At 41.3% G+C, this 25243-nt stretch overlaps 1 protein-coding gene across 2 annotated transcripts in view; it reads left to right on the forward strand.

The window, feature by feature from the left end:
* The window catches only part of ATP10D (ATPase phospholipid transporting 10D (putative)), an 86022-nt gene that overhangs the window by 33083 nt on the left and 27696 nt on the right, over positions 1-25243 (forward strand). For both annotated transcript variants that reach the window (XM_070068192.1, XM_070068191.1), the window contains 6 exons: positions 2118-2356; positions 10354-10542; positions 12618-13227; positions 13846-13952; positions 16072-16198; positions 18676-18860. In XM_070068192.1, coding sequence (XP_069924293.1) covers positions 2118-2356; positions 10354-10542; positions 12618-13227; positions 13846-13952; positions 16072-16198; positions 18676-18860 — 1457 coding nt within the window. The remainder of the gene's footprint in view (positions 1-2117; positions 2357-10353; positions 10543-12617; positions 13228-13845; positions 13953-16071; positions 16199-18675; positions 18861-25243) is intronic.

Here is a 25243-nt window from a genome sequence, read left to right on the forward strand (position 1 = left end):
CTGAAAGGTCATATAAGAAAACATTCTGTATTGTACGTAGAGAATACTATGTGACTTGCAGAACTGAAAAAGATGTTGAAATCATTGAGCCCAAATTGTTCATTCTGCAATGTCTCATTCTGAAAACAGAGGCCATGAAAGGGCAAATGATTGGCTGAAATCCAACTATTCTCTTGAGCAGCTGACCTTAGGCCTAAGGTTTACCATATCTTTTAGCCTCATCTTATCCTTAAAAAAAAAGACAAAAATTGTCATAATAATGTGAAAACATTCTTCATTTTATAAAACAACTTTCCTAACATCGTACTTTGTTCATAGGTAGACTTGGAGACAGAAAGCAATCCAACAAGCACCTATTTGACTGTCTACTCTATTTCAGACCTTGATAGAATAACAGACAAGGCTCCTGCTCTCATAGAGCTTCTATGAAGATAGTAGTCACAGGAATAATAACTAGTTATATGTACTTTGCAGAGAGTTGCAATATAGTGGTAAGATAGAGATTGATTGGGTGACTGCTTTAGATTGGATGGTTCAGCAAGACCTAAGTAGAACATTAAAGCCTAATTCTGATTTATATAGTCTTGAAGTTCAGAGACGAAAGCTTCCCAGTGAGACATTGGAAGTAGCACGAAGGCCCTTATTGGAGTGAGCTTGTCAGTTTTCAAAATAAAAACAGGAGGTCCCCAGAGTGAATTTCAGAGGGAATGGGAGAAGGAAGGATAATAAGGGAAGGGAGCTCTGTTCCGACCAACTGGAATTGTGCAAGCCGGAATAAGTAGTTAAGATTTTCTTCTGATTGATTTGTGAAAACCCTGGAAAGTTCCGTACAGGAAAATATCCTATTTTATCTTTTAGGAAGATCACTTTAGCTATTATTTGAGGAATAGATTGCAAAGGGGCAAGGGGACATGGTAAGAGACTTGAGGGAGGTAAGGGTGTGATGTGTGCTGGAAGAGCCTTGCAGATATCCAAGTGGAGGTATCAAGAAGAGGGTTACTTACATGAGTCTGGATTTCAATGATCGGCCATAGTTGGAGGTATAGGTTTATAGGTAATGTACACAGAGTTTGTATTTCAAAGATGGGACTCACGAAGGAAGAATGCATAGATGGAAAAGGGAAGGAGCACCTGCCACTAAGGGATAGCATGAGGAACTAAAAAGGGACAGTCAATGAAGTAGAAGGGAAAAATGGGTTAAATGTAGGGCCAGAGATGGGGCCGGTGCTGTGGCGCAGTGGGTTAACACCCTGGCCTGAAGCACTGACATCCCATATGGGCACAGGTTCTGGTCCCGGCTGCTCCTCTTCCAATCCAGCTCTCTGCCATGGCCTGGGATAGCAATGCAGGATGGCTCTAAGCCCTTGGGCCCCTGCACCCACGTTGAAGACTTGGAGAAGGCTCCTGGCTTCGGATCAGCACAGCTCTAGCCATTGCAGCCATCTGGGGAGTGAATCAGAGGATGGAAGACCTCTCTCTCTCTCTCTGCCTCTCCTTTCTCTCTGTAACTCTGTCTTTCAAATAAATAAATCTTTTAAAAAATTTTTAAAAAATGTAGGGTCAGAGAAACCAAAAGAGTCATGTCAAGGAAGAAAGAATGGTCAGCTCTTCTGAGTATTATTGAACATTCACCTATGATAGGAGAAGACGTAATCATCAGATTTGAAAGCAGAAAACACATGTGTGACTATAACAAGAGCAATGTCACTGGACAGATGGGGACAGAAAGTCATGAAATTTGTTGAGGAGAGACTGCTGCAAATGAAAGAGGAATCCAGAGGGTGGGATCCAGATCACAAGTGGAGGATTTGGCCTTTGAAACAAAATAGGTGCTTTATTCATAGTAGTAAGAGGAAAAGCAGAGTCATGAATACAGATACAGATGGAGGACAGATTTGATGACAGAAAAAGAAGGTAGTTCATGGCTGATGGCTTCTACTTTTCTCCATGAGGTACAAGGTAAGTTCATTAACTGAGTGGGGCAGGGAGGGGGTGCAGGAGTTGGAGACCAGGCTTGAAAGGCAAGATGATGTGAAACAACTGTGTCCGTAGCCATCTAACTCAGATCGCAAGTGGCTCTTCTCAGGTGGTAACCCGGTGTGATTTTTCTTCCTCAGCCAAGAGATTAGAGTCTTACCAGGAAGCCATCTCTGAAGATGAAGATTTCACAGACAACCTCAGCAACTCCCTCAGCAATATGGTGAAAAAGAGAGCCCACAGCTGCAGGACAGCTCATAATGGGCCTTTGGGAAACAAACCCTCCAATCATCTTGCCGGAAGCTCTTGTGCTCTAGGAAGCCGAGAAGGAGACAGTGAAATGCCTCATTCCAGACAGGCTGCTTTCAGTAGCCCCATTGTAAGTGTGAATGCATGACTAGAATCTGGTCCATCCGTACTGTATGACAGAGTGAAGCACTTGTCCTTTCTACCAAGGAGACTGCCCAACTGCAGTCCAGCATGATTGACACACTAATTACAAGTAGGAGCCACAGTATCACAGCTTCCTTAAGTTTGATAAAATTTGGTGCTGAGCGATAGTGTAACAGCTTTCTCAAAAAAAAGGAAATGTGGTATTTCTGGTCAAGCTAAACCTGAGAAAAGCTGCCTTGGTTTAAGGATCGTGGCTCACTCTCAGAACGAGCAGCGTTTGCCAGAGTTATGTCCTACATGGGTAGATTTGTCTGACAGGGAAATGGTGCTCTCAGCGGCCTTGTTGACTCTGTCATCTTCCCTCCAATCCACCCAACCTATGTTGTCTTCTCTATTCCTTTACTCCAGAAGGGCCTCTTCTAATATTTCCATTTCAGAACCAAAACACGGTGTGTCCTGGAATCCCCATGTGAAGTGTTAGCAACTGTCTGGTCATATCCATTAACAAACCAACCTGTTTTACTACAAACAACATAAGGGATTATGGAGTAGACAGAGAAGAGGGGAATTCTTTGTGAGAAGAATCAGAAATCAAAAGTTGTACTAGAATTAAAATTACTTTTATAAAATGTCAACTTCTTTCTCTGCCTTTCACACTTCATTAACTCTCATGGTTTGCCAAGATGAGGATTCTGCCACCAAGAGACTAGTAACACCTCCAAAATAGGTGACATAACAAGAATAAATTGGCTTTAGGGAACCTTGTGTTTCTATAGTGGATTTATTATATGATTTTCATAGCAGACATGTGGTATGAATAGACCCCATGAGTGTCATTTATGCCTGGAAGGCCTCGAGGGAAATTGCTTGAATCTCTTCAATGTTGCCAGCAACAACTGCAGAACTGGAATGATCATTTTAGTCCAACTCATTACCATGGCACTGAGGATATAAAACCTGTTACATTACATCTTTGCCATTTGTCAAACTGTTCCAATACACCCAGACTTAATTTTTCTTTAACTTTTGAAAAAAGAGATAGAGTGCCTTCTCAGTACTCATTCTAAGGCTGTATCAGAAGTAGATACATGTATCCTTCTATGCTACGCTTTCACTTTTTATATTCTCCACCCATCAGGAAGTAGGTACATGTCTGTAAGTACATGTCCACTCATGTTTAGTTGGAAATAACATGTTACTGGCAATCAGGTGAATTGGTGGCGTACCCTCCCTCCCCATTTCTTAATCAAGCCCCACCCTCTTTTTGGAGTAAACAATGATTTTTTTTTAAAGTCTTTGTTCTTTTATACCATTTTGCCTGCCTAAATATATATTCTACCTTTGTATCCTACCTCTGTTTACCGAATTGGATGAAATACTTATTTTTTTAAGAACTACCTTTACTGCCGACTCTGAAGACTTTCCAAGTTCTTTTTGCTCAGCTTCCGAGCTCTGTTTACACGTTCTCTCCATGGGTCCATACAACATTGGCCTTATTTCTGCCTCTGACATTGTGCAGTTAGCTCCTTTAGAACAAACCTTACTCATCTTGACTCTTCAACATTAAGCCCAGGGTCTGACACATCCATTCTCAGTAAAACATCCTGAAAGTTGTTGAGCCAAGCTGCCTAACAGGCTTTAGCACTTCCACTCTGTCTGTCTTGTGTTCACTTTCCCTGTACCACAGACATGTGTCATTCTGATTATACAGATGTTTGGGGGCTTTGGTTCTCCTCTTGCATTTTGCAAATATCGTTTCTCACTCTTGGTGTAGACAAGTTGATTTTTTCCTTTGTGGAGGCTAAAGGTTATTTTGAGAAAGTTGCATGATATTTGATATGACAAAGGCACAACTGTAAAAATTATGTATGTGATGCTGAAACCCCATCCATCAAGCCCAGGGAGAGAACAGCGGCTTGAGATCACACTGATGTCTGCAAGTAGAAGGCTGTAAGGTGGTCCCCTTCATAGGAGGCAAGCGTGCAGCCAGAGAATGAGTGAGGCTCCTAGTTGAGTTCCCAGCAAGGACATGCCAGGCTTGGGAAGTTAGGATGTCATGGAGGCCCATGACTCCTATATCCATAGTACCTATTATAGAAATAGAAGCCTTCGGGGTCAGCGCTGTGGCGTAGCAGGTAAGGCTGCTGCCTGCAGAGCTGGAATCCCATATGGGTGCCAGTTCGTGTCCCAGCCGTTACACTTCTGATTCACCTCCTTGCTAATGTGCCTGGGAATGCAGCAGGAGATGGCACAAGTGCTTGGGCCCTTGCACCCACATAGGAAACTTAGAGGAAGCTCCTGGCTTTGTATTGACCCAGTTTCAGCCATTGAGGCCATTTGGGCAGCGAACCAACAGATGGAAGATCTGTATCTCTGACTCTGATTTTTCTGTCTGTCTCTGAAACTCTGCCTTTCAAATTAAAAAAAAAAAAAAAGAAAAGAAATGGAAGCCTTCTCTCTGCAAGTTAATGTGTTTTTGCTTCTTGAATCCTCTGGAGTTTCATTCAGCAGCATGTTGTTCATTCCACCTGGGATGCTCTTCTCTTAGGTGCTTCTGTGACTGTCTCCCTCCTGTCCTGGAGATCTTGGCTTAGATGTCCCATCCTCCATGAAGCCTTTTCTGCCACTCAGTCCAACGCATTTCACCCTAATCTTTGCATGTCTCAATCTAGAAGCATCTGATTATTTTTTATTATGAGATAGTTTGGATCAATCATATCCTTCAAGTAGAATGTGAGTTTCAACTAATCCTGCCTGCCCTGTGAAGCCCTGTTTTCCTTGAGGAGTATCTAGAACCATAGATAAACTATACTTACAAGACAAATAAACTCGTTAGTGGAAGTCATAGTGTCCTAGTGGACAGTGGTAGATAGCTGGGCCATAGTCCCCAGCTTTCAGTTCTGTTCTGCAGAGAGGAGTCAGACAAACAGGTGAATAATTGTAATCCGGTATTAAAGATGGAGTAGTTAATCTAAAGTATAGGAAGGGTATGATCCACTCTAATGGGGCAAGAAGGGATCAAGAAGAGATGCAAAGAGCCAAACTTGAATTAGGATTAATGAGTGGAAGTTTGCAGAGTAAAAGCAAGGAAAGGCATTCGGTGCACACAGCATCTGGGATGTGCAGGACAATAGGAGAATGTGGGGCAGTGGAGGAGTTGTTAATATGTGCTTATGTGGTTACTGGCTTTTTGCCTTTTTCCTTTGGATCTGTGACATTTAGGAATCAGAAGGGGCCGACAAAAGGCCTTTATATATTACTTAATCCAGAATTGCAGGGATGAGTTAGTGAGCCCCTAAAACTGGAGGGGGATGGCAGCAAGAAATAGGAACCTCCTGTACAGGTGGGACTAGAGGAGGAGAGGGAGTGCTCTTAAAGCCGCTTGGTCAGCAGCATCTCCCTTCTAGAGTGTCATGTTCGCCATTGACTGCCTATTTGTGGTTTTCCATAATCAATTAAAGTGGGGTTCTGCCACTCTCAGCTTTTTTTTTTTAAGATTTAATTATTCGAAAGGCAGAATTACAGAGAGGCAGAGAGAGAGAGATAAGGAGAGAGGTCTTCCATCTGCTGGTTCACTCCCCATATGGCTACAAGGGCTGGAGCTGCGCCAATCTGAAGCCAGGAGCCAGGAGCTTCTTCTGGGTCTCCCATGTGGGTGCAGGGACCCAAGTACTTGGGTCTTCTTCTACTGCTTTCCCAGGCCTTAGCAGACAGCTGAATCAGAAGTGGAGCAGCCGGGATTCGAATCAGTGCTCATTTGGGATGCCAGAACTGCAGGTGGTGGCTCTACCTGCTATGCCACAACACCAGCTTCTGCAGCTTCATTTTAATGTGGGTCTTCTTTAAATATTCTTTTCTTATTTTATATGTATTATTTTATTGTGATCTCAGGGCCTTTTATGGTCCTGAGATCCTAGATTTTTCCAATTTATTTTGACAATACTTTATTAGCACAGTTTTGCCAACGTGACCCACATGTACACAAACAAGTCAGGTACACGTGGCTTTGGCCAGCTTTAGTATTTTTTTTTCCTCATGGTTAGAGTATAGGCTTTTAGTCATACAACTATTTAATTTCCTGAATACCATGTTTTTTAAAATTAAAAAAATTTGCATGTATTTGAAAGGTAGAAATAGACAGATGAATCTTCTGATTCACTCCCAAATGCCTACAACATTCATATCTTGGCCAGGTCAAAAGCATGAGCCCAGATGGCAATCCAGATCCCCCACATGCATAATAGGGATCTAAGTTCTTAAGCCATCACCTGCTAGGGTGTGCATTAATAGGAAGCTGGAATCAGAAGTGGCACTGGGACTCAAACCCAGGCACTCTGATATCGGATGTAGGCATCCCAAGAGGCATGTTAACCACAATGTGAAATACCTTTCTCTTGAATGACATATTAATTGGCTTGCATCAAAAGTGTCTTAACCTATATAGGATGCTATAACAAAATCACCATAAACTTTATGGCTTATAAACAACAGGAACTTATTTCTGAAAATCTGGAGTCCAAGATAAGGACCCTGTCAATTCCATGTCCCGTGAGGGCGGCTCCCTATTCACAGAACAGGTACCTTCTGTCTATGTCTGCATGTGATGGAAGGAACAAGCAAGTGCCTGTGGGCCATTTTATGAGGACAGTAATCTCATTCATAAGGGCTGTGTCCTCCTAACTTAATCACATCCCCAAAGATCCCACTTCCTGACGCCATCACGTAGGGGTTAGGGTTTCAACATGGGAATTTTGGAGAAACGTTCAGAACATAGCAAATGGCATTGGTCACAAAACCAGAAGTTAAAACACCATCCATTACTCTTATATTCACTTCTGAATGTAGTTTGATCATTATGTCCTGAAACCAATTATTAGCCAATGCTGGGATCATGAATACAGTTAAATCCCTATTAACATCTAAGATCTCTAACTCAATCCCAAATGCGCTGTAGCCAACAAACAGCTCTACAAAATAGAATGTGAGTGGTTGTATATACTAGCGTCTTCTTGGAGATTCCTGATGCCTGTTAAATATTCCGAGAGTCAACCAAAAAGCTTGTTTAACTTAAACAATGATTAAGCTTACGTCAGTATGGAGCTCTTTGTGTTTTGCTTATTACTTGTTAACATTCTGAGGAGGATGCCTTGGAAATAATGCCCACAGCAGTACTTGACAGTGTAATTATAGGCTGTAATGAAAATACAAGGGATATTAAAAAAACTTCATGAAAATGCATATTGTGGAAAAACCTATGCATAGATTTCAAAATTTATTTGCAGAAAAAAAAAAGCTTCCCTTAATTCCACTTTCCATGAGCTTTTGGAATTGCCCTCCTACCACACAACAGTTTCCAGGCATCCTTTGATTGACTAAACATTCAGTGAGTAAAAAATTTTTTCCATCTTTACCTCTCTCTGTTGCTGGCTTTTTGGCCAGGAAGTCCTTGAGGCTGGAGCTGCCCTCTGAGCGACTGAGAGTCAGCCCAGGTGTAACCTCGGTGTCACCGAAAGCAGGAGATTCGAGAGGAAAGAAGCCAGCTCACTCACAGCCCACAGAAATGGGCGTCTCTGAATGCTGTCAAAATGAAACAGCATTCAAACCTCTGCTAAAGCAACCATCAGGACAGTGGAGATTCATCTATTTGGACAGAAATTTAAGAATGATTTGTGGCAAAAGAAAACTCACACCATTTTTTTTAAGACTTATTTATTTGAAAGGGAGAGATAGAAAGGTCTTCCATCTGCTGGTTCACTCACTAAATGGTTCCAATGGCTGGAGCTGGGCCAAACCAGAGCCAGGAGCTTCTTCCAGGTCTCCTACGTGGGTGCAGAGGCCCATGGCCCTAGGACATCCTCTGCTGCTTTCCCAGGCACATTAGCAGGGAGCTGGATCAGAAATGGAGCAGACAGGACCCGAACTGGTGCCCATGTAGGATGCCAGCACTGCAGGCAGAGGCCTAACCTACTAAGCCACAGAGCTGGCCCCGAATACAGAACTTTTTAACCTCTTATGAGCCTCCTAAGCTGCGTGAACTCTTAGGTGTGTCATTTGAGAAGAAAAGAAAGAAAAAGAACCTTAAATTACTTGGGTTCCTGTTGTGCTGGTCTCATCTCAGTCTTTTCTCTCATCTACTTTGAACAACAACCTTGGCAGATAAGTCATCTTAATATTGTACAGAAAACAAAATGCAGCTCAGAGTTCAGTAAGCTGGTGTGCAGTGGTGCTCAGACCTGAACTCAAGCCTGTACACACTGAACTTTTTTTAAGATTTATTTATTGATTTATTTGAAAGGCAGAGTTACAGAGAGGCAGAGGCAGAGAAAGATATGTATATATGTCTTTTATATATATATCTCATATATGTGTGTGTGTGTGTGTATATATATATATACACATATATATATGCAATATATATGCAAGAGAGAGAAAGAGAGGTCTTCCATCCTCTGGTTCACTCTCAAATGGCTGCAATGGCTGGAGCTGTGCCAATCTGAAGCCAGGAGCCAGGAACTTCTTCTGGGTCTCCCAAGCAGGTGTGGGGGCCCAAGCATCTGGGCCATCTTCTACTGCCTTACCAGGCTGTAGCAGAGAGCTGGGTGGGAAATGGAGCAGCCGAGACTCGAACCGGCACCCATATGGGATGCTGGCATCATGGGTGGTGGCTTTACCCACTACACCACAGTGCCGGTCCACACACATTGAACTTTAATCCCGTGCTTTTCTTGTTAAATCTATACTGGGCCTGAGGATAAGCCATGATCTGAGTCCGGGATCACACATCTCCCTGTTTCATTCTTCACTGCCCCTGACTTGCCTGCTCCTCTGGAATGCAGTGATGCTTTTGTAAAATGTGGATTCTGAGCAGATAATGCCTCTTCTGCCTCAGCTGAAGAATTTCAAAAGCATTCACCTCTGTGGTACCGGATTACGATCAGCTTTCTACCACAGCACTCCTTTGTTAAAATGAGTACTCACGAGTGCGAGCGGCATTATGTTAAACAGTATGGAGTTCTTTTTTCCAACAACAAAACTTCTTAGCGGAAAGCTGTACTAAGAATCTTTAAGAGGAGGGCCTATTTGGTGATGAGAAATCGGGGAGAATCCTTACCAATGTCTTACAGAATGGTACTGGGAAATGCTGATTAAATCTGTTAAGCGACTTAGAATTTTTATTTTGGAGATTTGGCTTTTACAATAACAGTGACTTGATCCAGAAAGATTTTGTTATAATCATGTGCTGAAATAGCATCCTCACTTTAATAGGCGCTGGTATTCATCAGTTGCTATTGGATGAAATGACAATGTGTAGAATTCTAGGTGAAATAAATATGTCTGTCACCATATACTTCAAATGAGAAAATGTTCAACTAGATTTTAGTGGAAGGTATTGTTCCTGGCTCTTGTTTAGTTCAGTGATCAAGGTAGCCCTCATTAATAACATCCATTCTAGATTTTGAATTTGTATTTTTATATACTGTTTTCCATTTTCACTCCCCTTGACACTTAATATCTTCAGGGTTTTAAAAAATTTTTTAGAAAAATAAAGTTCACCTGTGTTAAATCAACAACAGGAATCACTGTGCACCTACTCCACATGTAGGGTCTCTGTCCTTAATATGTTGTACTATGTGAATTAATGGTAAAACTACTACTCAAACAATACTGTATACTTTGTGTGTGCAGGTGCAGTCTGTTGAAATCTTAGTAAATACTAAGTTGATCTTCTGTATATAAAGATAATTAAAAATGAATCTTAAGAATGGGATGGGAGAGGGAGTAGGAGATGGGACAGTTTGTAGGTGGGAGGGAGGTTATAGGAGGAAAAGCCACTATAATCCAAAAGTACTTGTGAAATTTATATTTATTATAAAAGTTTTCTTTAAAAAAGTAAAGGTCACCATCTCATGCTTCATTTAGACCCTGGTCCATAAGATTACTTTTCATGTTGATTTTAATAACATCTTCTTACTGGACCTTCAGGAAACAGATGTGGTCCCAGATACCAGACTTTTGGACAAGTTTAGTCAGATTACACCTCAACTCTTTACTCCACTGGATGAGACCACCCGCAATCCACCTCTGGAGACCTTGTACATCATGGACTTCTTTATTGCATTGGCTATTTGCAACACAGTTGTGGTTTCTGCTCCTAACCAACCACGACAAAAGGTAAGGTCTCTAATTCAAACAAAGGTAACCTTCCAGTTGGGCTGAAATATATCTGGCTAGTCTTGTTATAATCATCATCATAATAATTAATAATAGCCAATAGCAATTATACAACATACATTCAATACTTACTCTGTGTTCTGCATTTACCATGGCCTAAGTGATTTGCTGGTATTACTATGTTTAATTCTTGCAGCAACCCTGTGATCCAGGTACTATCACTCCACTATTCTGCATTTTATAGATGAAGTTAAGTAGTTTGCTCAAGGTCACAAACTGATTTGTGGGAGAGGTAGGATTTGAACCTTGAAAGTGTGGCTCAGGGCAACTATACTTTTAGCCTTTAAGAGAATAGCTGATAAGAACAGTTCATTTTGCTTTGATTCCCTCACCAAATGAAAATCTCCTTTGAGAGTTCTGAGATCTCCAACGTTATATTGTGACATTAAGAAGAATATAGAATATTGGATTCATTACCATGTTTAATGATAATATATCTTTTCCAAGTATAAGCTGAGTTAGTTTTAACTCAGCCTAAAATCCAACAGATCTAATAATATGCTAAGACTCTGCAGTTCCCACAAAAGATGGATTTTTAAAGTCTATTTGTCGCTTAGAAGCCATGGAAAGTTCATTTCCAATTAAGAAGGAAAACTTATTTTAGAGGCTGGTGATTCACTGCTTGCTGTGCTGGCTTCCTTGTGTATAACTATCTCCCCTTCTGCACACATCTACTTAAAATTCAATTTGCAGCACAATCCAATTAAATTTTAATTTTCCATCAGATCATTTTCTGTTGGCAACTTCAGAGGTGGTCATATTTAACATAAAAATAATTTACTTCCAATTAAGCTGCATTTGATAGAGACAACTGTATTTTCATGAGGTTTGCCTTGAAAGATGCTCCATGAAACGTGATTATGTAACTAGAGAATAAATTGCCAGATATTCTTTAGTTCCTCGACCTACCATTCTCTCTGTTTCTAAAGCAGGCTTCTTAGGTTGTTTCCTGACTGAGAAACAGTATTAGCATATGCCTAAAGAACGTGTTATTCTATTGCCTGAAAGAAAACCTCCATGGGCAGAGAAGAGCCAAGTCTTCTTGGTATTTTGGGGTAGTGATAGGAAGGCCGTGAACAAGGAGCTAATCACAATTCATGACGAATATAGATAGTTTCACTCTTCTTTGCATTTCTGAGTTGCTCATAAATTCGAAAGTTACCAGTATGACATCCTCAAACTGTCAAAAAAATTACACATTTTTAGGAGAAAGCTTTTTAATTCCCTGGGCATTTATGAAAGAGAAAATTTTAGGATATGACTGATTGGTCCAAGTTTAATCACTGATAATCACAGATGAAAGTTAAGATCTAAAAGAAATTGGGGCATGAATATGAAAAAGTTCTATAGAAATAGAAACTCAAATTCATATGTGATGTTAACTTTTCTTCCTTAAGCTACTTAGTTTATCGGTCTGTTTTGTTAAAAAAAAAAAAAAAAAAAGTCAACATAATAACCTTTGACAGAATTTGAGAAGTAGAGGAAGAAAGTAATTTGTTAACCCTTAAATTTCTTGTAGTTTTTTACTATGTGTGTTGTTACTTCTTATTATATTTTTCATAGCTTTTCCATTATTGACCCATGGTCTTTATAAACTTCATTTTTAAATCCCAGATATTTCTATATATTTTTATGATTGAACACTTAATTTGCTTATAATTTTTAAGTTGTTAGTGTTAGAATACACACAATAAAGATTATGATTTTTCTATATTTAGAATAATTTATTTCAGAAAAATGCTATCATTATGCCCAATATTAGCACTTTACTATCCATTGTCAAATTTCTTCCTAAGTGGTTGTGGGATTTACAATGTCATTAACAACTTTGTACACTCTTTTCATTTTGGCTTTTATTTTTGTTCATGCTTTCAAATTGTAAGTCTGAAGCAGGTTGCTAGCCATTGGAGGTAGTGATAATTATTTTCATATCTAATTTTTTCCACGTTCGACTTCAAAGTCATCATAAGCTGCTTTTGACTGGATTGCTGAGACCTTCCTAAACTCTCTCCTAGATCCGCCTCTCTTCCCTGAGTGGAATGCCCAGTAAGTCCTTGGAAGAGATTAAAAATCTTTTCCAGAGATTGTCCGTCCGGAGATCCAGTTCACCATCCCTTGCCAGTGGGAAAGAGTCGTCTTCTGGAGTTCCACACGCCTTTGTGAGCAGACTGTCTCTGTTTAGTCGGGTGAAAACCGCGTCACCCGTTCAAGAAGAAATCTCCCAGGTCAGCGAGAGCACCCACAGCCCCCGTGACTCAGCTTGTGGCAGAGAAATGGAGGAAGAAGACGGTGACACAGGCCTCACCAATGGCAAGGTGGAATCCCTGCCTGGACAGCCCCTGGCTTCCGACCTGTGTTATGAGGCAGAGAGCCCAGATGAAGCAGCCTTGGTGTACGCGGCCAGGGCTTACCGATGCACTTTGCAGTCACGGACCCCAGAGCAGGTCATGGTGGACTTTGCTGCTTTGGGATCGTTAACATTTCAGCTCCTGCACATCCTGCCCTTCGACTCCGTGAGAAAAAGAATGTCTGTCGTGGTGCGGCACCCACTTTCCAACCAAGTTGTGGTGTACACAAAGGGTGCTGATTCTGTAATCATGGAACTGCTCTCAAGGGGGTCCCCAGGTAGGTTCATGCAGAGCTGAGATGCCAGTGACAGGAAGAGCCCAGAGGCTAAAAAGTCACCCTCAATGGTTTCATAAAGGCAAAGAAGTAGATCATTAGGAATCAGTCATACTTGGTGAGTTAAGAGGAAGGTGGCTAGGATTTTATCGGAAAGCAAATAACTTTGTGGCTATGCCTATCCAAGTTCAAATCTGGACTCTGTCATTAGTTGTATCTTGGTAAAGTTATCTAACTATTCCATGCCTGATTCTTTAATAAAGTGGGTGTTATAGGACCTCCATTATCAATGCTTGAGACGGTAATGACATGCTATCTGCCAAGTGCTTAGCATAGGGTAAGGACTTGACAAATGACAGCAAGCATCCATATAGTCTGTGATTATCTTTATTGATGGTCAGGGAGCAGTGTAGATATTAAATTCTTAGAACTTTACCCAGTGAGAAAGGAACAAGGCAAAGATTTATTTATTCAGAGAGTTATTTTTTTTATAGGTACATGTTTGGGATTCAAAACTAGAAAAGTCTTATATTATTGTGGATTAAACTACCATTGCATTTGAAAACGCATCTGTAATTGGGCGGATGGGTAGGAACACCAGGGTGTTGTTCATTATTTCAGATGGGGCGACTGCAGAAGAGCAACAGATGCTAATAAGGGAGAAAACTCAGGAGCACTTGGATGACTACGCCAAACGAGGACTGCGCACCTTGTGTATAGCCAAGAAGGTGAGGCTGCCGGGTCCAGCCCGTCTGTCTTGTTCTTTCCCTCATTTAACCACCATTTACTGAAGACTAGTGCGTGTGGAACCCTAATCCAGGCATTGGATGAGGGCCTTGGGACCGAGTCTCTTTGCAGCTTCTCCATTCCACATGTTAGTATGTCGGGTTTTGTTCCAGAATGTATAGTAAGAAGGGTGCCTAAAAGTTATATTCTCTAAGTTCTCATATGTTTCAGTGTATGAGGGTACTCCAAAAACTTGGTTGAAAATGGAATTAAAAGATTAGTTTGGTGCAATTTGTTTTTGAAATCCATGCCTATGACAGCTCTTCAAGAAGTTTGTAGAAAATGCATATTTTGAAAACACTATGGACCATTTTGTATCTGTGAGTGCCTTTATATTTAAACAGTTGTTTGGCTAGACACAAAACCCTCTGGATCCCACTTCCTCCTCCTCAGAACATAGAAAATATTGCTCCCTATGTCTTTGGAAAGAATGAGGCCAGAGAGTAGCTTTAATTTTCCCCCTTATAAGTTCTTGGTATTTTTTCCCGAAGTCTTGAGCTTACTAAGTCCTAGTAAGCTTATGAGATATCTCAGCATGGATTATTCTCTGTGGAGAATATTACTGGGACATATTATATCCTTTCTAAATAAAAATTTAAAGAATAAGAAAGAGCTCCAAGAAATGATTTGAAGGATGTTGTTACCAGGATCTCTCTTTTCTTTTCCAAATTCTGGTTATTAGGGGCTCTGTTAGAGAAAGTGGGGTCTGTTATAGACCCAAGGAACTCCATCAACCAGCTGTGGGTAGGGCCAAAAGCCTCCCTCACTAATAGCTGTAGGAAGACTAGGGTTCAAGGTCAAACCAACCCTGCCTTTTTAGACGAATGATCCTGTCCCTGATAAAAAGGTGCTATATTAAATGTTAGATTCTCCCAAATTAAAGTAGCTTGTGGGAAAGACTGAGCAGATACAGAAATGGCTTCAGCCGCTCCACACCATCCTCTCTTCATGGCAAAAACAAAGGAAGAGTTATCATTGGGTCTCCTTCAGGAATTCCACTTGATTAGTATTTGGAATAAGACTTTCTTGCTTCACTACATGGCCTCTTTCTTTCTACTTTTACAAATACACTAAAAATATATTAAAGATGCTGCCAGCTGCAGAGTCCCTCCAACTGACCCATCTTGACACCATAGCCTACCTAGGCAGCTCATGGCAAGAGCCTCAGGCAGTCACTGACATCATACATAAGAGTGTTAATGATTAAATTAACAACAGGAGTCACTGTGCACACTACCCATGCAGGACCTCTGTCCTCAAAGAGTTGTATTAGGAGAGTTAGTAGTAAAACTTGTTCTCAAAGAATTAATTTTGTTTTAGTTTATTGAGTGGAGGATATTCTTATGTCTCGTACGTTATAGTTACGTCTAAGTGCTCGCAAAAGATGTGTCATTCTTAGGTTCTTCTTCAAAGTTAATTAAGTTTCTCAAAAAATAAAAGAGAATGCTAAAAAGTGAAATTAACTTTGAGATGCTATGACTTTGAACAGCCCTTGTCTGGGCTATTGAGGAACAGTTTTATTTTTTTGTCCTTTTTCTTTCTCACACAAAGTATTCAACTCTTTACCTAGAATAGAGTTAATCTTGTGTATAAAGTTAATTGAAAATAGATCTTAGTAAAATATAGGACAGGGAATAGGAGAGGGAGGAGGAAGAGGGGTGGGAGGGTGGGTATGGTGGGATGAATTACTATGTTCCTAAAGTTGTGTTTATGAGACATGCAAATAAATAAATAAGCACCCTGGATTCTCTCCCAATGGCATTTTTCCTGGTTTAATTAAACAGACAAATCCACTTTCAGCATGAATGGTGCCTGGAATTCCCTGGAGAAGCAGAGGCAAAGGACACCGTCCGTCATTAGCATTGCACTAGTCTGATCACAGAGTGTGGACAGCTCATAGCCAGGTGGTGGAGGATATGGGTCTGGCATGACTGTGCCCATGGGGAGAAGTACCTGAAACAAGTTGCTGGCTTAAGATCTTGCTAAAAATCAGTCCTAGTGGATCCTGCAAGATCATATGACCCGGCTCACAGCTTTTTTCTTTTCTTCCTCCTCCCCTAGGTCATGAGTGACAGTGAATATGCGGAGTGGCTGAGGAATCATTTTTTAGCTGAAACCAGCATTGACAACAGAGAAGAGCTGCTTACTGAATCAGCCATGAGGTTGGAGAACAAACTAACATTACTTGGTAGGTAGCTTATGGGATACGGCCTTGAGAAAACACCGGCTTCCTTTAAATGAGTTACTTACTCACCAGAGCCTCCTTTTTCCCATTTTGATCTAAGAAACACCTTTGGTTCTGCTTTCATTGTATAGTCCAGCCAGTAGCCAGAGTCCAACCCTTTCCATTCTGTTTTCCACTGAAGTGAACTAGACTTCATTTGTGATGGGATGATGGTGGCCTTTCTTCCGATTATTTAAAACTCCACTGCTCAATGTAGAGTGCAAAGTCAAATACCAAGGCTTAAGAGAAGAAGAAAGCTGAAGTTTCTTGCCAGGCATTGAATAATGCACTCAGTATGTGAAATCTTTTTTTTTTTTTTAATCTTCACAACAAATCTCCATCTTACTTAGAGAAATTTGGGGCATAGTGCAGTTCAATGACTTGTTCAAGGTCACATACTAGTAACTGAGGGAGTTGGTTACTAACTAACCAAACAGGAAGCACAGGTCTACCTGGCCCCAGAGTCCTTCCTTATTTTTGCACCTGCACATAAACTAATGAAATTTATTTCTCTTCTCTCACTTCCTGAATTCAACCAAAATTCACCCACCTGACACCTCTTCTCTCAGGTTGAGCTGCAGTTGGAATCATCTGGAAAGCTTTAAAAAATATTGGTGCCTGCAGAGAAAGTTAAAAAGTACCTGTTCTCACTTATTTCTGGGAGCTAAGAAAAGATCTCAGAATGAGGCTGGCACTGTGGCATAGTGGGCGAAGCCTCTGCCTGCAACGCTGGCATCTCATGTGGGCACCAGTTTGCATCCCAGCTGCTCCTCTTTCGATCCAGCTCTTTGCTATGGCGTGGGAAAGCAGCAGCAGATGGCCCAAATGCTTGGGTCCCTAAACCCATGTGGGAGACCCAGAAGAAGCTCCTGGCTTCGGATAGGCCCAGCTCTGGCTATTGTGGCTGTTTGGGGAGTGAACCAGCAGATGGAAGACCTTTGTCTCTGTCTCTCCACCTCTCAAATAAATAAATTTAAAAATCTTTTTTAAATTTTTTTTAAAAGATCTCAGAAGAAGAGAGTAGAATAGAGATCACCAGAGATTAGGAAGGGATAGAGATGGGGGTTTGGAGGGAAGGGGCATGGAGAGGAGTAGATACCAGGTAGGAAAACAAAATCAGACAGGAGCAATCAGTTCTGGTGTTCTAGCACAAGCTGGTATCTGCCGTCTATAACAATTTATGATGCATCAAAACATCTAGAAGAGTCTAAGATTTCCAGCAGAGAGAAATAATAAATGAGGATGTAGAAATGCCAGTTACCCTGATGTGACCATTGTACATTGTCTACAGGCATCGGACTGTTGTACTCTACCCCACAAATAGGTACAACTATTATGTCAATCAAAAAAAAAATACGTCTGCAGCCTATCCCCACGGTTCCTGGATCAGTGGGTCTAGTATATGGCCTGGCACTGGAATTTGTGGAAGTTCCCAAGTAATTCCAAGAGGTAATCAAGTTTGAGGACAATTGCCCAACAGTCTGGAGATCTGGATTCTAATATGAGGGGACTTCAAAAAGTTCATGGAAATGGAATAAAAACTTTACTTTTGGTACAAAATTATCTTGATATCCATGCATAGATTTTTTTCATATAATACATTTCCCTAACTTGTTGCAGATAACTCATATGTGTGGATTTCATATTTTTGCGCCAAAATAAACTTCTGTTTCCATTTTTCATGAACTTTGTGAGGTACCCCTGTATAGGTACTAACACGCTAAGCAACCAACGTCTGAGCTCTTTTCCTGTATTAAGGATAAATACCAGGACCTGATTATCTAACAACTGAGGTAATGACACCTACGCATAAGTAAATTCTCTGTGACAGTATAGGGCCACATTTCCTCGTCTGCACTTCCCAAATGAAAAGAAAATGCTCCATGGATTTAGTGCCAAAACTCATTTGGCTGCAAAATCAGGCCTTCCTTAATGTAAGCTTATTTATAGTCTTTATATAAACATTGATTTGCTTTATTAGCAGCTATTACAAAATATAGAATGTATGCCACATTATCCCTTTAAAATCTGGAAAACTTTTAAATTCTAAAATCTCTGGCCTCTGTTTCAGAAAAGGAAATTATGGACTTAGGTTATGAAAAGGCACTGCCGTATCCTTGGAAGTATCATAGGATTATAAAATCATGGAGCAGGATTACATACATCAGTGAATGAAACCCCCTTCAATCTGTGGGTTACAAGGCTAAGCAAAGAGAGGGACATGCAAGATGGATAAAGTCATTGACCTCTGAGGCCTCCCTACCAAGATGTTACTTTGTGTACGATGTTGGAGTGGGGCTCCACACCTCACTGGGTTTCTGGAAGCATCTGGAGTGTTTGTGTAGTTCAGGACTGAGCTGCCTGTCAGGTAACTGGGTTAGAGACCAGGCGAGCTTCAGCTGGTTCTGTACAAAGCCTGTTGGACTTTGGTCGTTTTGCAGGTGCTACTGGGATCGAAGACCGTCTGCAGGAGGGCGTCCCTGAGTCCATAGAAGCCCTTCACACAGCAGGCATCAAAATCTGGATGCTGACGGGGGACAAGCAGGAGACAGCTGTCAACATAGCCTATGCCTGCAAACTGCTAGACGCAGAGGACAAGCTCTTCATTCTCGATACCCAAACTAAAGTACGTGTGAGGAGGTAAAACCAGTTCCTCTGTGCTCTCAAAGCCAGAGGCCCGTTTGTAACCTGGTGTGTGTAAGAAGGAAGAAAAGCCGATAGCCTGTAGCTTCTTGCTGATTATTCTGTCCAGCAGCCTCGCTTGTGCTTGGGAGCTGCCGTCGTTCTCCCGAAGTGGTGGAAAAATCATGCTTCAGAGAAACCATTGCTGATTCACTCATTAGAGGAAAAAAATCCTTTTTACTTATTTTTTCCCCTTTTTCTTCTACATTGGTTTACCAGGGATATGACAAAACCTAGGCCAAAATAACAAAATTCATCAAGTCCTGAGACAGAAATTTACCTCCCTTTCAGTTGAGAGGAAGGGACCATTTCTATTGAAATCAAGTGAATAATAGTTTGTGGTGATTCTAAAAATAGACTCTCAGGCTAATTGTGCCCTCTGGTGGCAATTCTTGGGTAGTGCGCCTGAGGATATCAAAAGTTTGAAAAATTTTGAAGGGAAGGGAAAACAACTGCTTAAGGAGATCTTTTTTAATGTCTTTATTTGAAAGGCGAAAGGGGCGAGGGGCAGAGAGAGCGAGCTGCTATCTGTTAGTTCACTCCACAAATGTCCTCATCGGGGCTGGGAGCCAGGAACTCCATCCAGGTCTCTTACTTGGGTGGCAGGGAACCGCCGGCCCCCAGGGAACTCACGGGCTGGAAGCCCTGGTTCAGGAGCTGGAGGTAGGTGCTGCGTCCAGGCAGCGGCACAGGTGCCTGAACCGGAGTCTTCATCACTCTGCCAAATGCCTCCCCAGGAGAAGGAAGCTCAGTTTAGGCCCAGCCTGTTTTTGGTTAAATGTTGCCTCCCACTCAGCTTCAACATGAATGTTCTAGTCAGTTGTACTGGCATTTTATTTTGTTCAGAAAACGCATGTGGAGTGATACCGTCCAGGATTTGTACACAAGAACTATTTAGCTTGGGAGAGCTCGCGCCCTCCTCCCACAGCAGTCAGAGCGGGTGTGCGTCCACTCTGCACAGCAAGGCCTTCTCTGACGCCGTGCAGCGTCGCCTTGGGGCTCTCTCACCCTGAGCCTTTGTCAGCACTGTTTTGGTGGCCAGGCCTCAGTCAGTACCCAGCTACATCGTACATTGTGAGGAAAGAGGGTTTTCCTTGCTCAGTACACAATGCCACGGTGACAGCCGCACAGGGCCCCAGAGCACGAGCACCAGCCCCTCCCAGTACCTGCGCGGGCTGAGCTCAGAGAACGCTTAGTCACTTTAGTCGCTGAAAACAGTACTGGGGATGGTGTTTGGCACAGTAGTTAAGGTACTTCTCAGCTCACCTACATCCCATATGTACGGGCCTGGGTTCCAGTCCTGACCCCACTTTCAACTCTGGCTTCCTGCTAACGCACACTGCAGGAGGTGTACTCTAGTGTCTGCTACCAATGTGGGAGACCTGGATAGGGTTTCTTGCTCAAAGCCCAGCTGCAGCTGTTGGTCATTTAGGGAGTGAACCAGCAAATGGAGATCTCTGTGTATCTCTGTCTCTGCCTGTCAAACAAGTAAATAAATGTTTTTGAAAAGTTTTATTTTATTTTTAATTAGTTTTTAATGGATTCAGTGTGCTTTGTAGATAATTTTTTTTTTTAAGGTTTTGTCTATTTTTTCTTGAAAGGCAGAATTACTTAGAGAGGGAGAGAGATCTTTGATCTGCTGGTTAACTCGCCAAATGGCTGCAATGTCCAGAGCTGGGCCAGGCTGAAGCCAGGGGCCAGGAGCTTCTCCCATGTCTCCCACACGTGGATGCATGGCTCTCTTGCACTGCTTTCCCAGGCACACTAGCAGGAAGCTGGATCTGAAGTGGAGCTGCAGGGACGTGAGCCGGCGCCCATGTGGAATGCCGGCAGCTTACTCGTCACACCACAGCCTGGCCCCTTGGACAGAATTCTAAGGACTTACTGATTTTCCCTACCTCACTCTCCCTCTCTTCCTCCCACTCTCCTTCCTTCTCCCTTTCTTTTTCTAGTTTTCAAGATAACATTTTAAATTTAGATTACAATAAAAAAGGCTTAATAATTCACCAAATAAGAAATTTAACAAGAAGTAAAAAGAACTTAGTTTAGTAGGTATATAGAAAACAATAATAAGCAAGAATTGAATGAAAAAATAGCCATTTTACCTGTATACAATAAATTTTAAAGTAATCACCTATCATTAAAACTATAATAGTCTAACTTTTTTTTAAAAGATTTATTTTATTTATTTGAAAGAGTTACAAAGAGAGGTAGAGACACCGAGAGAGGTCTTCCATCCGTTGGTTCACTCCCCAGATGGCTGCAATGACTGGAGCTGCGCCGATCCGAAGCCAGGAGCCAGGAGCCCCTTGCAGGTCTCCCACGTGGGTGCAGGGGCCCAAGGATTTGGGCCATCTTCCACTGCTTTCCCAGGCCATAGCAGAGAGCTGGATGGGAAGTGGAGCAGCTGGGACTAGAACTGGTGCCCATATGGGATGCTTCAGGCCAGGGCTTTAACCCGCTGCAACATAGTGCTGGCCCCAGTCTAACATTCTTAACCACTAGTTGGACACAGTATAAAACAAAGTTTTCCAAAACCATATTTGCAGCAATACTGATACACACAGACTTTTTTTTTTTTTTCAGATTTTAGCTCCTACATACAAGGGAGAGCATGTGATACTTGTTCTGTATCCAGCTTATTTCATTCAACATGGTGTCCTCCAGTTGCACCCACTTTGCTGCAAATGGAAGGATTTCATTCTTTTTTTTTTTATAGCTGGAAAATGTTGCATTGTGTTTACCACATTTTCTTGATCCATTCGCCTGTAAATGAATACCTTGGTTGATTCCACATTTTGGCTCCTGTGGACAGTGCTGCTATAAACCTAGTGGTGCAGGTATCTCTGATATATTGTGTTCAGGTCTTCCGGTGTGTCACTAGTGGGGTTGCTGGCTCATGGCAAGCTCACTTCTAGTTTCTTAAGAAATCTCCATATTCTCCACAGTGACTGCACTAACAGTGTGTAAGTAATCAATTCTTGGTATTTGATTTAGAGATTTTTGTGAGCACGAAAATCGTTAGGATTGGGAAATTTATAAATATATACTTTACGTTGAATATTTAAAACTACCAATTTGAACAGTACTTGCTGAGTATCCACTGTGGAAAATATTGTTTTGCTATCAATAGCTACTCCATGTTGTCAATTTTTGAGATACCTAACTAGAACATGATTTAATTTAGTTGAATGATGACTCAAGTTCATGCATGTAAAATGCCAAGCAGTAGAGGATGAGTTACTGGTATTTAAATCTCTTCCCATCCCACTGCCCATCCATCAGCAGTTACTAGGATTTAAAAAGGGACTGGAAGATCAGGGAGTGAAATGTGTCATTTATTGGGGGAACGGCCTTTCATACACACCCGGAAGCCAGTGGAATGTCTGAAGTCATTTCTGTGTGTCAGCGTTATAATGTTCTATTTTTCGCTCCTAGATTTACAAATTGGATCATAAGTATAGCTTTCATATAATTTACATGATTTTCCTTCTTACAAAGGTTATTTTCTCTGTTTTATTACAACCATTTCCTGGATTATTTACTACCTTAGGATATAAAAAGTGCTTTCAGAATTCATCATTTAATTTTTAAGGGTTTTTTTCATGATTTCATCTAAATTTGTGTTGTGCAATTAGTAACTTTTGATCTTGATGTTTACTAACATCTAACAAATCCTCTTATACATGATCTCATTTGACAGTTAGAACAAGTAGACGGAGCAGATAAATTATCCCTGTTTTATAGCCTGACACTCCGGAAGATTGTGATTGCTCATAAATGCCCACAGCTGATCCTCATGAAGCATCATTGCATGAAGCGTGTAACAGACTGTATTACATACATGTGTTTTACACACACACACACACCACACACACCACACACACACACACACACATGCAATTCTCATTATTTGTGGAGTTCTGTTTTACTGAGTTGCATTGAAAACTGAATTAGTGAATACTGACTATTGCTCCTGGGGGAGATGTTAGCTTCCTGCAAGCCTCTACCCCAAACATCCTGTCAAATAATCAATACGGAGCCTCATTTCATGTGCTTTCTATTTAAAGACCTCTTATTTAATATATATTATTGATTTGTTAGCGTTAAATTCGTAGCCAGCAGTGCAGTAACTTGTGTCTGAACAAAGCTTATTGAACACACATAATCATCACAGCCTTCTTGTGCTTCGGGCGACAAGACAGTGCTGCCGCCCTGTGACTGGGAGCCATTTGCAGCAGCAAAATCCTCGACAAGAATCAGAAACATGCAAGGACCATGCCATCATGTAGACCAAGAAAAAGAGGCCTTACTGACAGTGTGAGCTCGAAGGCCAAGCACCGCCTTGTTCAGCTTCCTCTGGCCGCGCGCACGCCACGGGATGTGTGTTGCTGTGTGTGTATCAACATGTTTACTGTAGAGCTCCATGAATGTTGGCTGTAGGGTCATGAATACATTTTAGGAAGTAGGTGAATTCTCCAGTGTGGAATCCATGAATGATGAAAATTGTGTGTGTAGTTCTATAGAAAAATATCTTACAGAAACTAAACATGTAAAAAGGATAAATATCTATAATCAAATAAAAAACTATATATAACCTACATTCTTATTTTGGAGAGTATCCACCCAGATGGAATTGTGTACAATATAAGTTTATGAATACTACAATGACTGTATTATCATACTGTATGTATTGTTCCATTTTTCAACACAAATATCTTAAACACTACCTCATGTGAATAGATAACTTGATTTTCAATTGCTTCAAGGTGCATGACTTCCTAAATGTACCATCTTAATTTAACCACAGCCCAGAATGATTTATAAATGTTCTTTACCATTATGTATTGAGTTTATATTGAGCTTCTCCTTGCAGGCTTTGCAGGTATATTGGGATCAAATTTGTTTCTAAGGTAAAGGTAGCCAGGCACCTCCCTTTAAAGTTGAATCTTGTCTGCATGTTGTTACAACAAAATCTCTGAGGCTTGGAAGCTTTGTATGGAAAAGAGGCTTATTTAGCTCATTCCGCAGGTCCAAATGCGTGGCACTGGCATCAACTTGCGGTTAGAACCTCACAGTGTAGAGCTTTGCAAAGTGCATGTGAGGGATGAGTGTGGAAACAGAAAGCAGAGAAGGACCAGGCCTGCTAGGAGCCCTGACTCTCAAAACCAGCATTAATCCCTACACGAGGGCTGAAATGACCCCATCACCTCTCAGTAGGCCCCACCTCTTAAAGGCCCCACCACCTTTCAGTATCATTACATTGAAGAATTAAGCCTTGATGTGAGTTTTGCTTGGAACAGACCATATTCACACCATAGCACATTTCTTGTGTATAGTTTATGTGGCCCAGGCTGCTGTGTCACACCTATATCTATATCTACTATTACTTCACCTTCATTTTGCGGTGGGTTCAGAAATGCTTCATAAAACAACATTGAAAATAAATGTAAGTAGACTCAGAATGTGGGGCTCTTTCATTAACAGACTATGGCAGCTTTAACATACAAGCTTCAGCTCGCTTCTGTCCTTAGTGGTCACTTGACGTAGCAATTTCTGGGTAAGTTTATTGCTAGTCTTTGTGAGTAGAATCCACTCAATAAATACTTACTGACTGTCCAAGGTGGCCTTCCTTCAGGTACTATAAAGGATTCAAAATTAGATTGGCAGTGATGTCTGCCCTTAAAGAACTTCCTAAGCAGGGCGGAATGAGAAGGTGTGCAAGTCAGGCGTGTAGAGTACCACCAAGAGCATCCTGACCGGAATGAACGTTCCATGGGGGCAGGAATTTTAATGTCATGGACATAACCCAGCGCCTAGAATTTTTTCTAATATAGTTTCTCAACACATATTTAGTAAATGAATGTACTAAATCAATAATAAAAACATTATCAGTTAGATGTCTATTATGTGTCTCATATGACACTAATTGTTTGCATATATATTATTTCATTTAGTCCTTCCAAAAATATGATACTTCGAAAAATTGTAGAAAATTGAATTAAAAGATGTTTGTTGTGGTACAAAAATATTTTGAAGCCCTGCATGGTTTTCTCTTGATTCGTGTTTGCTATGAACTTTTTGAAGGCCCCTCATGCTATGATGGAGATGTTAGTTCATTTTGCTGATGGGGTCATGGAGGTTTGGAAAGATCACATGATCTGCAGCTAATTAATGGCAGAATGAGACCAAAGGACACTTGAGATTCCCTGGCTGAGAAGGCAACCTGCACACATAAGGAAATTCTCTAGCATTTCTGAGCTGTAGAACTGGGGAAAAGGTCCTCCCATCTTTTTAACCCATCCCCATATAAAACCCAAAACTTTC

This window comes from Oryctolagus cuniculus, chromosome 2 (genome assembly GCF_964237555.1).
Source record: "Oryctolagus cuniculus chromosome 2, mOryCun1.1, whole genome shotgun sequence".
NCBI lineage: Eukaryota > Metazoa > Chordata > Mammalia > Lagomorpha > Leporidae > Oryctolagus > Oryctolagus cuniculus.